The 17801-nt window shown below is 39.8% G+C and overlaps 1 protein-coding gene across 2 annotated transcripts in view; it reads left to right on the top strand.

The window, feature by feature from the left end:
• lysmd2 (LysM, putative peptidoglycan-binding, domain containing 2) overlaps positions 1-17801 on the top strand; it is a 60605-nt gene that overhangs the window by 14641 nt on the left and 28163 nt on the right. For both annotated transcript variants that reach the window (XR_013573477.1, XM_078530231.1), the window contains exon 2: positions 11185-11525. Coding sequence is in view for 1 of the 2 variants with exons in the window: in XM_078530231.1 (XP_078386357.1) it covers positions 11185-11525 (341 nt within the window). In the remaining variant the exon portion in view is untranslated. The remainder of the gene's footprint in view (positions 1-11184; positions 11526-17801) is intronic.

Raw genomic sequence — 17801 nt, 5'->3', positions numbered from 1 at the left:
TCAAGTTGCTATGTGAATATAAATTGGCTTTTATGAACTGTTTGGAAGGAATTAGTGTCTTTAGGAAAATAAGGGTATAATAAGAGTTGGGAAGAAGGGAATTTAAATCCAAGAGAAGATAGTTTAGTGTTAATATATAATTGAGGATATGTTTAATTTGCTGATTTCTAGATGGTTAATTTTGGAACAGGCCAGTAATTCCATTGTCTTTCACTTTTATTATTCACTCTCGTCCCTGCTATTGCCATGCTCTCTAGCCTAGAGGGTTTTTTGTTTCTAAAAGAAAACCATATGAACTTAAGTGCTGTGGCTCAGAGTTTGTGTGAAATCAGGAAAAAATAGAGCTGTAAGTGCACAAACAGCATTTTTGCCATTGATTGCCCTTTGCTGATGCAGAATGCTGAGATTTGTTTTTAACCATACATTGTTAATGACTCCTTTTTCTCAGACAACACCTCTCTCCCATTCCAAACCACCATCATCATATTCTTCTCAAAAAACCCACCTCTGACTCATACCATCCAAATACCATCTCATCTCTTACCTCCCTTCCCTTGCTGAGATTTTTGAACATGTTACTGTGTCCAAATCCATGTTAATCTCTCACAACTGTCTTTTTGAATACCTTTGAAGAAGTTTCCATCCTATGGCATAGCATCTCAACCTCTGTGCGGCTTTAGATGTGATTGATCATACCAACCTATCCATGGCCTCTGTCCAGTTCTGTGGGACTGACCTTTTGTTCGTACCTACCTGTCCCAGTGCATCTATGCCAGATGCTTCTCTACTTGCACTTGCATAGTCACCTTAGGAGAAGAAATGTGTAGCATGCTATATTTTGTGCCTTAGGAAACAAGACAAGTGATGTTATGAGGAGCATCAGTTATAATGGTATTGATAATGGGACTGTCAGATATCATACATTTGGACAGGCAGCAAGAAAATACGAGAGAGGCATTGGGAGAGGGTCATAAAATGCACATAAGCAGCTCCTGACAGTTGCCAAGTGATTTGAACACCATTGAATTTTCCACACGTTAATCTACAGGGACTGTTAAATAATTGCATTGAACTTCACAAACCTCACGATTCAATTTGATCATTCTGTTATTGTCAAAGTCTTGGCTAAACTTGATTCTTTTGGCGTTATTAGTTGTTAAAGGGAAAAGAAAAATGTTTAGCACAAAAGAAAAGCAATATCTCTTGGTGTCAGTTTTAGCAATAGAGATGTGGGCCTTCCATATGAGGTCGGAAGGCATAATGAGGTCAAGAACATCCGAGAGGAACACGAATTGAGGGTAGAGCCATTAAAGCTAAGAGATTGGTGAAATGTGAGAGAGACCTGAAATAAATTGTCTCTCAAATGTTTGAATGAAACAAAATTCACAATGTGCCATTGAAGTGCACATAGGAGATGAAGATGCAATGATTTATATGATTGGTACTGAGGGCTTGGAGCCATCAGTAAAAGAGGGATAAGGTTGGATAATTAGTAGAGGAGCATATTAATATGAGAGATATGACAAGAAAGTGAAGGAATGTGGGAGATGATAAATTCGAGCATGGACCCATATTGAGCTCTTGTGGTGCCATGGGTATTGCCCCTGCCTCTGAGCCAGAAGCTCTGAGTTCAAGTCCCGCTCCAGCACTTGAATGCCAAGGAAGGTGTGTTCATAAAGTGGCCAGATAGGTTGGATATTAATCTGTAAATCCTTCCAATATGTGCCAATGACAATAAGAGCGGGAGAAATTCCTGGTCAGCCATGTGATGGAAAGAAAATTGGAGCCTCTACCGTCGCTCTCCCTAGCTCCAGCCTACAACATGCATGTAAATGTGCATGTTGCCACGGCAACTCTGATTCCTTGGAGGAGCCGATTGGCTCAGTCGCTGGGCAGCCGATGTGGATCAGACTGGTGCCAAAAACATGGGGTTTGATCGCCATTCTGGTTGGGGTGGATTTGGGACCTTGCCGTACTCTTGGTGGAGATCATGGCACTGTGGGTTGCATCTGCCTTCAGGCAGAGAACTGAAGAAGAACCCTTGTGATGATATATATTGTTTAGAAGTGCAAGGCACCAGCATTCTAGCTATTAGCAATCATATAACGTCTATTAAAGTAGCAAAACGTCCAAAGCCACTTTATATAGCATCGAGTTGCCACTGAGAGAACTGCCTGAATACAAAAGAAGCTTTTGAATATGCAAATAGAGGTAGTTTGGCAATGAGGTTTAGATGCGGAATCAAGAACACAGGATGGCTGATGATTTTGCTGGGGATGTGGATGCACAGCAGGCTAGTCAGAGCATCATAGGCCAGAGACTAGGGTGTAGGTCTGGATGAGGATACAGAAATAGGGGGGGAAGAGTTCTTGGAGGGACCTACGAATGGGACCAAGTCTATGATCAGAAATAATGGGTGGCAGGACTTAGCCTAGGACAAATTGGAGTTTGTATTGGGTAGAGTTCATGGTGCCATCATTGAACCTCAGTCAAACCCTGAGGTAGCAAAGAGGTTTCAGCTATGGTGAGGGTGAAGTAATGGAGATTGTGATCCCAGGGTATTTAAATATGGTAGTGTGAGACTAGTGTGGCACTTAGGCCTGGGACCCAATTTCTGGGTGTAATGTAAGCAATGTGAGATTTGGAATTGGAGGTGAGAAAAAGGATATACATAGTGATTTCATTCGAGATAATTCAGGATAGCAAAGGACTTGGCATTAGCACAATCCTGATCTATAGAACCATTCCCGGTAATAAATATTTCATCCTGCAAAAATGCTGATTTCATGAGAAGGAAAGTTCATCAATCCATTTGATTTTGCTTGGTAAACAGTTGAAATGTTCTGGAGAATAAAGTTAAAGTGATGAATTAAGTGAGGTGAAGGAGAGCTGGATGAGTCACAGGAGATATGGGTTTGAGCAATCAGAAGCGCTAATTCCTGTGGCCAAATTACTTCGTTTAGAATGGACAGTACTTGCAAGCAAAACGGCAACTGACAGCTGCTTGCCGAATACTTGATGGTTTTAATGACCTGCTTGTCTGGATCAGACCCATTTGCACCAAGGCATTTGATGTAAGAACACTCTTGATTAGGTAAGACATAGTTATTGGAGCATTGCTATTGACTGCTTTCATGCAAGATTGCAATGGTGCAGCAGTCCTCAGCACAACTCAAGACTTGAGAGCAATATAGGTTCCAGCATGCAGCCTGCTGTACTGTATATTTTCCAGGAATGTACATAGATTCCTCCCAAGTCTGGAATCCGACTCTGTCCTAGAAATGTCCACTGCAGCATTGATTTCTGTAACATTGTGGTTCTGATTTAAAATTTTAAAACCAACCACAATTGTGTCTGTCCAATTAAGGCCACCAGTTTTAACTTTTGAGAAACCCAAAATTAATGAAGAAAACAGTCACGCATAAATGGGGGATGGAATTTAGCTGAGAGCCCTCAGACCATCCCGGTGGGGGAAATCTCCTTCTATCACTACTTACTTGTCCCAACAACCACGCCCCCCTTCTCTCTCTTCTTCCCCCCCCCCCCCCCCCCCCCCCCGCCCCCTTAAACCAGCTTATATTTCACCCCTCTCCTATTTTTACTTAGTTCTGTTGAAGGGTCATGAGGACTCGAAACATCAACTGTGCTCTTCTCCGCCGATGCTGCCAGACCTGCTGAGTTTTTCCAGGTATTTTTTATTTTTAGTCACGCATAAATGTTTTGACAGCTGGCACTATTCCATTTCGGTTATTGCACTTTCGCTGAATAATGAAGATCAATATAATTATGTCTGAAAATTGTTTCTGAGTTTAGCATTTTAATAGTATAATGCTTTTTCCATTTCGGGGTAATGATTTAGAAAGCTCTCATACAATGCTTCTGAAAATGATTGCATTCTGAGCAGTTTTTTCAATTTATATCATTGGAATATAGTGAATATGAAAATAAATAATGATTGAGTCCTTTGAAGTGAACCATGTATGAAGTCATTTTCAAATTCCACCACTGTTTTCATAAGGAATTTAGTTGTCAATTTGATTAACTCTTCTGATTTTTTGCTTAGTCTTTTTGCCTGACTAATGAAAACACTTGGAGCCACTGGCCTTATTGAATACAATTTCCCTTTAAGTAGAAATCATGGTGCAAATTAAATGATGGAACTAATTATAGTGTCAAAACCATTTGATCAGAACACCCCAACGGCAAACATAATGTTAGCTACAACAAAAACAGAATTACCTGGAAAAACTCAGCAGGTCCGGCAGCATCGGCGGAGAAGAAAAGAGTCGACGTTTCGAGTCCTCATGACCCTTCAACAGAACTCTGTTGAAGGGTCATGAGGACTCGAAACGTCGACTCTTTTCTTCTCCGCCGATGCTGCCGGACCTGCTGAGTTTTTCCAGGTAATTCTGTTTTTTTTTGGATTTCCAGCATCCGCAGTAGTTTTTTGTTTTTATAATGTTAGCTATCTTCTGCAACTGAATATAATCAGCCATAGTCATGTGGACCTTCCTTAATTTTAAAAAGGCACCGTGTGTGCCTGTGATGTGGAGAAGAGAGAGCACAGTTGGCAGGTGTGTGCCATTTTCGACATGCCACACCTGCAGTGAAGGTACACAATTGACGTGATGATTCAAAAAACATTAAGGTTGAAATACTGCATAAAGTATTTGCCAATTAATTAGTAAAGCAGTGGCCCTTGCAAAGGAGCGCTGTTTAAATTTGATCTGATAAGTCGTTGCAGGACATGGAAAAGAATCCCAATGTCATCTGTTCTATGGACTGTAAACTACATTTGTTTATTCAATGTTCTAAGTACTGTATACTTCAAGTATTGAATTCCCATTCTGTGGAAGCGTGCGTATGTGTTTATCATAGTTTTGTGGCATTAGATAGCACTCAAGATTGCTGTTGTATCAACAGAAAGGCCTATATGAAGAAAATTTGCACTGTAAATTGATGTTGCTGCAGCCAAGGAGGTGACATTCCTACTGGCTAGATCAGATCTCACTTTGAATATATAATAGACCATTTATTTTCCTCGCTTTTTAAAATCCGGTATACAGTCTTGCCAGAACTGGCAGCTCTCCCAGTTCCTGTCATTCTACATGAGAGGGGCTGGGCCATGAGTTCTAATTGCTACATCAACAGTAACCCATTTAATATAATTGGGTTATTGGTATAACTATAAAATTTAGGTCTGGCTCTCTGTAGGTTATTAGCTAAGTTGGACATCATAGTTGAAGCCCAATCTTGTTCTCAGCTGACGTTGCACTTTCATTTTTCTGGCTTGTCCCAGGAAAGGCTGAACAGGCAGAGGTCATTTCTGTTGAACAGAGAAGGCTGAGGGGGTCCCTGATGTGAATCTTTAAGGTCATGAACAGGTTTTAATCAGGACATAGAAAAAAACATTCCACTTGTGGGGGCGTCCAAAACTAGAGGTCATAATCATAAGATTGAGCAATTAGGCGAGGGCAGTTAGGGGTGGCAACTCATGCTGACCTTGCCAGCCTAGTTCACATCCCATGAATGAATTAAGAAAAAAAGTCAATCCGATAAGAAATTCAGGTGAAACTTCTATATCCAAAGAGTATTAAGATTATGGATGTGCTACTAGTGAGTGTTTGCTTGAGGCAAATGACAGAACCACAGAATGGTTACAGCACAGGAGGAGGCCATTCAGCCTGTCGTGTCTGTGTTGGCTCTCCGAAGGTACAATTCACCTAGTGCCACTCCCTCACCTCCCCATAGCCCTGCAATTTCTTCCTTTTCAAATAATCCAATTCCGTCTTGAACTCCTCAGTTGAGCCTGCCTCTACAGATGCAGAGGGGCAGAAGGGGGTTCATGTCGAGCATAAACACTGGCTCCTTCAGTTTGGCTGAGTGGCCTCCTTCTGTGCTGTAAACTTGATGTAACAAATTAATCTATGTGTAGGATTGTTGGCTAATTTTTCTTATACCCCTTCCCTTTCTCCATGCAGCCTGGGGACATAGGCCAACTGTAATGACTCCATTACTGCTTTGACTGCCATATGAAATACAAGAAATGAAATTAGGGCCTTCCTACTTTTTGTAGTTTGGAAGCGATTCAATAATTGAACTGTTGGTGAAACCATCAATATAAATTTTCTGAAAATCTTTGCCTATAACATTTCTTTGCAAGTATTTGGTCCCTAAGGAGCAAGAGTCATTCCAATGTGTCAGTATTTTAACTCTCTGTTCATGTTTTCCTACAGTGTTGCATCTCTAACGTGTCAGTTTAAGAAAGTCATTAACTGTCTCTCTTTTCCCCACATGAATTTCTTCTCCGTTAGCCCTGAAGGTGCTGACTCATGCTTGGGGAATGGTGCCCCAGGGAGAAACCACTGTCAGCAGCTTGTCCAAATGATCATTCCTCATTGGTGAGCCTAGGAAGTGAATGCCAGCAGTCTGTTCAACCATGGGAGCATTGTAGTTGAATCTGACTGACCGTGTACGTGCATGTAGATTTTCCTGCAAGGGTCGCTGGATAGTTGTCGAGGATTGTGTGCTGAGGCTGTTATGTGACACTACAGTTAAGATTAGTGCACTAAGCAGAGACTGGGAAATTGAACCTGAACTCAGTGGACCTGGATGGCTTCTTGATACCACATGCCGACTGAGCCATTGCGGCAGCTTACTCTTAGTTTCTCGAAGGAAATTAAATGTGAAAAATGTTTGAACTTTTATACAAAATGAAGTATTATGTTAGATACAAAGATTAGAGAAGTGGGAGCACTACAGAGGGAAAGAAAGAACTTAAATTTATATAGTGTCTTTCATGACATCAGGACATCCTGAAGTGTGTTGCAGCATGTTAAATTACTTTTGAAGTGTTGTGACTTTTGCAATGTAGGAAACAGGACAGCCAATTTATGCACAGCCAACACCCACAAACAGCAACATGATAATTATCAGATAATCTGTCCAGAATATCAATCTAGAGAAGATGGATAAGGGTGGACATCATTTAAGATCTTTAAAATATCATCATTTTGTTGGTAAGTTTAATTCAAAATATTAAAAGTAGAGTTGAGAAGAACTTCTTTATTTAGCTAGGCAGGGTGGTGGAGGTAAAACTATTAGTGTTATTTAAAGTACAGTTGAGTGTTAGTATTGGAGGGCTAGCGATGAGCTTTAATGGACTGAATAACCTTTTCATGATCATTACTTCTTGTTTTCTGAATGGTGAATTTATGTGGAGTTTGAGTTTGAGACTGTTCATGTGCTCATTCTTGTGCCATTCGAAAGATATAGTGTCTAAGACTTGGCACTACATGTAACATTGTAATACATCATTTCCATTGATTTACTCCATTTATATTCACTGCAGTGGAATGATGATGTCTTTTTAAGTACTATGTTACTGTTGAAGGCTTGACGTTCTGAAGGCATTTTTGATGTATTCTTTTTAGTAAAGGAGGAAATTGGCTGGAAAATCAAAATTGGAATCTGAAGTGGATATTCACCAAATGTGCATGCATTGTGGTAACGTCCAGGCACAGGGTTCTGACTGAGATTACTCCTCTTTCTGAAAAGCCTCTCAGCTTTTAAGGCGGCTCTTTTTTCAAGAAATGCAGGTCAAAACAGATTACATAGAATTCCCAGCACAGAAATGGGCCTTTCTGCTCCTCCTTCCATTCTAACTATTTCACCTAACCCTATCAACCTATTTCCGTTGGCAAAAAGGCTGAGAATCAGAGGACACCAACTTAAGGTGAATGGCAAAAGAACCAAATGTGACATGAGGGAAGTGGAATGCACTGCTTAAAAGAGTGGTGGAAGCAGATTCAGTTGTGGCTTTTCAAAGGGCATTGGATAATTATCTGTAGAGAAAAGATTTGCAGAGCTATGATGCAAAGGTGAGGGCTGAGTTGCTCTTGCAGAGAGCCGGCATGGACACAGTGGGCCTCCTGTGCTGTAATCATCCTATGATTCTATAACATATAATGTATCCTTCTATTCCTTTTTGCCTCATATTCCCCTTAAATGCATCTGACTGACCCTGAACTTGCATGTAGATTTCCCTGCAGGAGTCACTGGATAGTTGTCAAGGAGCATATGCTGAGGCTGTTATGTGACACTACAGTTAAGATTAGTGCACTAAGCAGAGACTGGGAAATTGAACCTGGACTCAGTAGACCCGGATGGCTTCTTGATACCACTTGCCAACTGAGCCATTGAGGCAGCTTACCCTTAGTTGCTTGAAGGAAATTTAATGTCAAAATGTTTGAACTGTTATACAGAGTAAAATATTATGTTGGGTAAAAAGATTAGAGAAGTGCAAAGCACTACCAATGGAAAGAAAGAAAGAATTGGCATTTATATAGTGTCTTCCATGACCTCAGGACATCCCAAAATGTGTTACAGTGTGTTAAATTACTTTTGAAGTGTTGTCACTGTTGCAGTGTAGGAAACATGATAGCCAATTTATGCACAAATAACTCCCACAAACAGCAACATGATAATGATCAGATAATCTGCCAAGAATAACTAGAAGGAACATGGTAAAGGGTGGACATCATTTAAGATTTTTAAAATATTATATTTAAATAGATAAGTTTAACTCAATGTTAAAAGTAGACGTTGAGAAGAAAAACTTTATTCACTGATAAATAACTCAACCCCTTGCTTTGTTCACTTCTCCTGAATTAGCGTTAACAAACGCTCATTTCATGTTTTCGACATTCTGAGAAATTCTTGTTCACTCCCTGTATTACTGTTGTAACACAGAACATTATATTCAGTAGAAGCTGCAGGATGTGATTAATTAACATTATGTAAATAACGGATGCCTTGGAATGACTACATATGCATGACTGGAGATGGATTGCCAGGCAGTAGTTTTGTCAAATGTTTATTAGTTGGATTTCTGCTGTTTTATTTAATCTCTCATTTATTTTTTAAAAAAGTGTTGTTTCTCAGTTAAACGTATTAGCAAGATTTCCTTGTTGGGTGCCTCATGGATTTTTGTGGGAAAAATCCAACCTTGAGAAAATTGAATTTGTCTAAAGTAATTTGGAGCTTTTCGGAATATCATACCGTGACATGGCCTCTTCAGGAAACTGAGACTGATCTAATGGTGAATTAAATAGGAACAAGGACAAAAACTCTGAATATCTTCAAGCTAGCTTCTTTAAGAGTCCATGTATAATTGTTCCATCATAGACCGGTTCCTCTTCCCTCTCAGCTACCATCTGTTGATCCCTGAATGAAATAATTCCTCCATGGAAGAGGAAAAAAATCAAGTAGTTATATACAATCTTCAAAATGCCTCTCTAAAAGCAATTGATCAAGTAACTTTTAATGGTGTCATTTGATATCAGATCAACTACCTTCTCCTGGAATATATTTCACAGAAGAATATAAGGCAGTAATCTTATGGTGACGTTTGGATGATCCAGATCCTAAGATAGTGGTTGAGCGCAGCATTTCAAAACTGTCTCCTGCACCCAGAGATGCAATTGCAGCCCAATTGTCAACTATTTGCTGTTCTTGTACAGTGTAGAACAGGAATAGGTCATTCAGTGCCTCAAGTTTGTTATACCAATCAATTGGATTATGGCTATATACCATACAGATTTGTGATAGTCTTGCCTAACCATTGATCATTTTTTAAATTGCTCTTGATGAAAAATTTTGAACATCAACCAATGCACTTAGTGTAGCTGATATGTAATGATCCTTCTGTCCAAGGAATAACAATTATTAATATGCTGCAGGTAAATTGAATGATATTCTACATTTGAAGTAATTGTAAAGGCTTACCGCTGTTTTTGTAACGGTTCTTCAATAATTAAAATTTTAAAAACTATTTGGATGTCAATTGGTTGTTAACTTTATCACTGGTATCTGCTGCTGCCTAGCACAGGGGGGAATGAGTTCTGGCTGACAAGTGATCAGCATCCATTTTACGTTACTGTGATATCTTCAACATATTACTATGAATACTACAAAAAATTATTGGTGGTTATTCATAGTAACCAATTTGTTTTAGAGTGACTGTGACATGAACTTGAATCTGGGTAAAATGCAGTGATATAAATTCCCTCAGCTTGTGTATTCACAACTACGTTCTTGACATTGATGAACAGTCACCCCACTGGCTATTGGTTTTGTACTTCGATGACAAGTGAATGCATAGGTTTCTGCTGAAAGGAGCTTTGGAGGATTTTGCATTTGATGATAAGGCAAAGGGATTTCCATTTCAGGAATAAACATCTTGGGGCTAATGGGGTACCCAGAGCTCTCAAATGATTGAAATTCTGAAGTGCCTGTGAACATTTCTGTAATGCAACATGCTTTTTAGCTACAGTAATATCTGAACTTAATGAAAAGATGGGTTTCTACCCAAGCTCACTCATGTGGAGCTGTGCAGTGGCAGTATATTCCATAAAATACTAAGATAGAATACTGTACATTAGAGCAGAGCTAATGAGCTGATAAAACGTTATAGTTATATCCACTGAAAATTATGGATCACTAAGGGTCCGTAACTTTGAGGTTGTGCTATAATGTCTGCATTTTCTGTCTGTGTTTAGAAAGTCTGTGACCTGTGGTATCACAAACATACCCTGTTACACAGAGTAACTCGAGTTTATTTCTTTTACATCTCAAGATAAATGTGCAGCGAGGGCTGATCATCAAATGACCATTAAGCCAAAGGATGTTGGCGTTGGAGGATTGAAGACTTTGATTTGAGCTTTGTAATTTTCCTGGGAGGTCGGGTATAGCACAGTCAGATACCTTCCACTCCTCCAACAATATGTTTCAGACCCAGCAACGTGATCTATAATCATCATCTCTTGTTGCTGCAGCACTGTGGCTTCCATTTCCCACACCAATTATTCTTGTACTATAGGCATCCGCTACTTGGAGCTGGACACTGCTCAAACTCAGATACCAAGAAACGTTGCAGCCAAATGATCAAGAATATTTCATCCCATCATTCTGGACTTGAGTCTAGGCCCTAGAGGAGAAAGGCCACTGTTTTGTACACTGTGTTGTGTTGCCTTGTCTTTGTACCAATTTAATGCTCATGGAATGCCTGTTCGATTCACTCCAGCGTGTAATTTAGGCTCTGATCTTCAAAATGTGGGACAGGTAGAAAATGTAAAACAGATGTTGTTAAGATGTTAATAACATTTGTCAACAATTTTATTCTAGATGGAGCAAATAAAAAGGACAAATAAACTCTTCACAAGTGATTGCATATTCCTAAGGAAAACCCTTATTATTCCAGTCATGTCTGAGAAAGGGTTACTATTTAATGGACTGAACTCATTGGAATCTCCTGAGAACGAATCCAGGGACACGTACACTCTGAGTGAAGAAAGGCAACTGAATACGGAAGAAGAAAGCTCTACATCTCCGAGTCCAGAAGGTCCTGACAACAGACCCATTCACCCTGAGGAACTGTCCGCCAAAGACTTCTTGCAGAGACTGGATTTGCAGATTAAACTCTCAACGCAAGCAGCCGCTAAGACAATACAAGAGGATGATGTTGGGTAATTATATTCTAAATAACAGCACAGTATATGTGAGCAAACGGACTTCCAGATAACATATTTACTGTTATTGAATTTGTGGTATGGTGCATCACATCAGCCTTTTGGTATAGTATGGTATGTGTGCTCTGCATGAAGGCAGTTCCTGGCTCATTGTCTGCTGATGCTTCATCCCGAGCCGTTTTCTTGTCAGTTTTTGTCAGTGGTGGTTTGCCATTGCTTCCACTTTCAGGGGTATGAGGATGAGGAGGCATGGTCCCCAGTCTATCTCAGACTGAATGGGAATCAAACCCACGCTGTTGGCATTGTTCTGAACCACACGCTAGCCATCCAGCCAACTGAGCTAACTATACAAACAGGTGAATTAGGAGCAGGAATGGGCCACTCAGCCACTTGAGCCTGCTCCACCATTCCGTAAGATCATGGCTGATTTGATTGTAACCTCAACCCCACATTCCTGCCTACTTCGATAACCTTTCACCCCCTTGGTTAATCAAGAATCTGTCTAGCTCTGCCTTAAAAATATTCAAAGACTCTGCTTCCACCACCTTTTGAGGAAGAGAGTTCCAAAGACTCACTCCCCTCAGAGAAAACATTTCTCCTCATCTCTGTCTTAAATGAGTGACCCCTTATTTTTAAACAGTGACCCCCTAGTTCTAGATTCTCTCACAACCAGCCCCGATTCAATTTGTCCATATTAGAAATAAGCAATAATATATTTGATAAATGCCCATTTTGTAGGTTCTAATTAGAGAAAATTCAATTGCTCCAAGATAATCCTGGGACTGATGATTGTGGATTTAGTTCTGGACCAAAATTTTGCAAAGTGAATGTTGCTGAAATTAGCAGATTTTGTAGTTCCCTTTTAACATGTTTTTGAAATATCAAAGGCATTTAATGATGGTATGCTGCAAATTATGCTGTCAGAAGTCATCAATAATGAGTAAAGTTAATACTTCCAAATCTGTGGCTAAATCAGGTACCTGTTTAGATTGCAATCTGTTACAAAAAAAAATCAACTGTTAATTTGAAGTGACAATAAGCTTACATCTGACAGGTACACCAAAGAGTTAATTAACCAATTTACTCATTATGCAGGAGAGTTTAAGCACCTTAGATTTGCAAACAAACACACATGCATGCTTAACTGTCTATTAGTGGATAAAAACTGACCATTCCCCAGCATCTATTATTGTGCAACTTACGCATGACTCATTCCTTGATTTTTGTGGCTCATCCACAATTATGCATATAGCATAAATTGCGTTTAAGTAATGTGTTTAAGTGTGTAATTAATCTTTAGAGAGATTTTAGGTTGTGGAGACTGGTGCTGAGGAATTGAGTATTTTGGACCTGAGTCAGGTAGTTGGTCAGCCTTTCTCTCTGAGACGTTATTGCCCACTACAGTTGTGTGTTTTTTCACCTTCCGCACCAACCATCCATGTGGTGTGAGTGGAAACCTAAAGGTATTAAATACTTTCTCAGGGCCATGTCCTTTATGAATTGGGGTGACTGCAGTTTTATTTATATGAATTAGCTGAAGTAGGTTGAATGGCCTTCCTCATCTGTTTTTGGCCCTCGACTTGGGTTTAAACTGGTTAATTTTATGTAGGATTCTTAAAGCTAACAGCAAGGGGAAACTTTCCTCTATTAGTCTGACAGCTGCCCAGTTCAAAGGGAAATACACTAACCTGTTATGCCAGCCAGATTTGGAACAGCAATTCATGTTGTATCTTTTTCCCATTTTGCACAGGTGACCAAAAAAAGACTGCCAGGAGTTTCCTTTGACTGTATGTTAATTCTGCATCACCTCCCATTTATTCATCTTTCTGTAGACCAGACTGCTTTGCAGGTTTTGCACAATTCTATTTTTTCCTAGTACTGAACGACTATCTGAAAATACTATCATTCAAGACGGAAGTTAAGACTCCCCGTTGCTTGGTAGGAAGCCAGTCGTTTCATTTTCCTTTTTGCTGTGCGGGGCTAAGGTCAAAGCAATTCAATTTGAGAGAAGATTGTAAGCATGCATGTGTGATAAATGGTAGGTTGGGGCCTAAGTTGCTCAAAACCTTCCAAAGTCAACTAATTAACTCTTTGGCTCACGGAACAAATGCAAATAAAATGCTATGCTTGGTGTTTCAGTTTAAAACAAATTTGAAATTACTTGTGTCTAAACTTTGACTCCATAGGATGTAAAGGACCCTCTGGCAAATTCCATGTGGATTGAATTCTTCTTTGATGAATTGGGTCAATATTTACAAGCAAACAAATTAGCTCGCATGCAAAATGCAAACATGTACATTTCCGCTGTTTTATTTGGTCATTAATTATGGAGGTGATGAGCTTTCTCCTGTTCTTTTTTTCTCACTTAACAGAAGTTTCAAGCCTCGAGTTTTTATCTTTTGGGCGAAATGTGTATTATACTTTCATACTGAAAATATAGTGATTGCTGTGAATTAACTTTAGTTATGGTATACCCACCAGTGAGTGTAAAAGACCTGGACCAAAGAGTCTAGGGGTAGTGAGCAACAGCTTTCCACAGTGTAATTCATGCATATTTTCAGTTTGTCAGCAGTCAGCCCTTTGTAGATTCGGGTTGACCCAACCTGCTAGCTCTATTAGAAAAGTGATGTTTTTGACAGCAAAGGATCTGGCTCTGAATTTCACTACCAACTCGATTTGAAATTGGCTACTTCCAATAGTTCAGCCTTTCCCTTTCTTGTGCAGAAGAAAAAAAAAATCAGTGGCTAGATCATTCTACCCTAACCTTTGGCACCTGCCTTGTGCCTACTGTAATGAACTGGGATCAATAGCATATGGCCATGGAGAAATGGCACTGTGTTGTGATTCAGACCAGCTGACTATGGAGCTAGGAAAGCAATAAAAATAGAAACATTAAGGGGAGCATTATTAAAAGACACTGGACAAGATTTTTTTTATTACATTCCAGATACTGCATCACAATAATAACATAACTAGTGGGTATTTTGTATCAGATCTCTTTTGTGTCCTTTGTCCTTAGTTCATTTGATATTCTTTTGTACTGGCATATATTCATTTCATAGCCTACCTACTCTGTGTTCTAGCTTTCATCAATTTTCACCTTGTGTATTACATACTGTGCTTCATTACCACTTCTGTAATCTTTGCTGTGCAATGTGCTTGGTATTGACTTTGAAGTCCCACTTCATATTTGCAAAATAATACCATTGTGTCGTTAATGTCCATGTGTAGCATCTCTAAGGAGAGAATTTGCAGCTTTGAAGTGGAGCAAAGAAACATGTGCTTTTCATTAGTTTCAAACCCTGTTGTGCTGAAATGTTGAACTAGCCCCCGGAATGAGTTGTGTTTATTTTCTCTGAATTATTTTCTGCTTTGTTGGAGGCAGTCATTTTTAAATTCCTATCTAAATAAAGCACAATTTTTCACCATGAGTATGTTGCTTTTATGGCATTTTTAGTTGTAAAACCCCAAATTGGATTCATTGGTGGACCCATCCGGTGTTTGGAACCAGCAAAGTTTGTTCCGTTGCTGTGATTGTAAATCTTGCAGAAAGATTTCTTCTTGTTTCAGTCTAGGTTATGAGCGTGAAAATTAGCAACCTCGAGAGGCACTTTTATTTTGGGTCAGAGCAGATGCATTTCTGCAACATGTACATAAAGCATTAAATATACTGTTACTCTATCACTTTCTGCAGTTATGAAGTCTGCAGTTATGTTGCAAGGAAAGGAAGCAGAAACATTATTAATGAGAGGGCTGGAGTGGCTGCTGTGGCATTTTATGACCTTTGCGCTCCTATTTACTTTCCTGCTTTGATGTAAATGGCACTCCCACAGTAATACTATGCCACCACTTTCTACATCACTGAGAGATGCATCAGGCATTCCAGAATCGCTTCCTTGAGCAATAGATGGTAAAGCTGTCTTAATCACTACAACACTTGGTACTCTACCTCCCAGTGGAGTACAAATGACACAAAGCAGACTTCACAAAGAAAAGCTTACAAATGCTTGACTTCCGTGGATTGGATGTTCCTAGTAGCAATACCCTTTTTTTAAAACAATAACTTACATTTATATTGTGTCTTTTAACACAGAATAAATTCAAAGGCACTTCAAATGCTTAACCAAAGAAGGAAATAGAGATGTGACCAAAGAGAGAGTTTTAAGGAGGGTCTTAAATGAGGGATGGAGATGGACTGGTTCAGAGATGGACTTCCAGGGGGTGAAGTTTAGGTGACTGAAGCCATGGTTGCCGGTTTCAGAACGAAGGGAGACGATGATGCACCAAAGGCGCATTAGCCACTACAGCAGAGAATTTTTTGGGGCGAGGTAGGACTGGAGGAGATTTGAGGTACTCTGGGGTGAGGCCATGAAATTGTGTAAGCATAAGAAAGAGAATTTTGAATTTGATGCATTGGGAGACCTGGACCCTATGTAGGTCCACAGTGATGGGTGGATGGGAGACCTGATCTGGGATGGGATACAGGCAACAGAATTTTGGAAGAGGAAAAGACAATAGAAGGCAGAAGACAGGAAGGCAGCCAGACACAAAGATGTGAATGAGAGTTTCAGCCACAAATGGGTGAGGTGGGGTCAGAGGCAGGAGATGGGTTGAAGCAGACGGTCTTTGGTTGGAAGGGATATTGGATCAGAGCTTAGCCTGGGGGCATATAGAATTATGTAGTTTGTTTCAAACTGAGACAGTGGAAGGGAGGGGTGGAATTTGTAGCAAGGGTACAAAGTGTATCAGGAAGGAGGAAGCTGAGCACAATTATTTTGGCCTTCCCATTGTTTAGCTGGAGGAAACTGTGACTCATCCACAATAGTATATCAGATAATTACAGGACTATGGGAAAGGGCAAGAAAGTAGGATTCGTTTGATTGCTCTTGCAAAGAGTTGGCACAGATGTAATGGGCTGAATTACCTCCTTTTGTGTTGTATAATCCAAAGATTCAAAAAATACATAGACAGTGGAAGGGTTGACAGAGGTGGTAGAGAAGTAAAGCTGGGTATCATCTGCATACATGTATAATCTGACTCCATGTCTACAAGTGATGCTGCCAAGGGTCAGCACATTGTTGAGTGGGTGGGAGGTGTGGTGGGAGGCAACTTTCGGTCATTGGGAACTCTTGAAAGAAACAATGCAGTTGTGGGAAAATGAGCCATTGGTGGAAAAGTTACCGATACATTCAGATAAGCAAGGGTTGCAGTGGGTGAGTTCAGTCTTACTGGACTGGTCAACTGAGGAAGGCATCAGAGAATGCTGTTGTGGTCATGTAGTGTCAGAGAGGTTGCAGAGGTATGAGGAGACCATGGTCACACTCATCAAGTGAGTCATTTCTAATTTTGGTGAAAGCTGTTTGGTGCTGTGCATAGATGAAAGCTGATTGGAGAGATTTCAAGCATGGAGTTGCAGAAAAGATGGCAGTTTTTAAACTTTATCCAGATGGAAAGCAGTTTTATTCATAATTTGTTTATATTCTTCTGATGGTTGGCTGCTGACAATTTTTTTTTATGAAAACCAATCTGAACTGCCTGATTACCCAAAAAAAAGGCAAGTTTGTCTTAAGCTCTTGTTGAAGTCTGAAATGTTTGGTCTTTTCTAAAATTTGCAGTTTTAAAAAAATTATTGCATAGATTTTCTTCTGATGAGCTCATCGCTCAGTCGGCCAACTGAAACTTTTCATATTTGTTTAGATTTATTTTCTCTACTTTGTGGGGGGAGGAAATGGAATCGTTTTCAGAAATGTTGCCTGTTCATCAAATGCAAAGACTGCATTTGGATTTTAATTAAATCAGCTTAATGTAGGTGAATGGTTATAGAACCTGTGGATGTTTGCTTTTGCAAGCACACAAGGATAAAATCTACATGGCACCATTCCCATGGAGATCATTAAATCAAACTTGTGGCATTCCCAATTAATTTAATAATCGGCAACTTGGAAGTACCACAGATCTGGCAAGTTGCTTTATCTGATCTGTGCTTGTTCCCTACTGGGAGGACAGCCTTTCAAAATTTATTTTGTGGCCTCTGAGCATAAGAACCATTGTTAATCTAGTTCACTTTCTTGGTGGTCGCATCCTTTGTCACATCCTCAAAGATAGCCAGTAAAATAAACTGGCCAAGATTTCCCTTTCATGAGCTCCTTTTGGCTATCTTTTCTGATTTTATTTCTATTCAAATGCATGGAATAGGAGCAGGAGTAGACCACATGGCCCATCAAGCCTGCTCCGCTATTCAAAACCATCATGGCTGATCTTGGGCTTCAACTC

The sequence above is a fragment of the Cetorhinus maximus genome, chromosome 26 (assembly GCF_964194155.1).
Source record: "Cetorhinus maximus chromosome 26, sCetMax3.hap1.1, whole genome shotgun sequence".
Lineage (NCBI taxonomy): Eukaryota > Metazoa > Chordata > Chondrichthyes > Lamniformes > Cetorhinidae > Cetorhinus > Cetorhinus maximus.
This window is presented reverse-complemented; position numbering and strand designations above follow the sequence as displayed.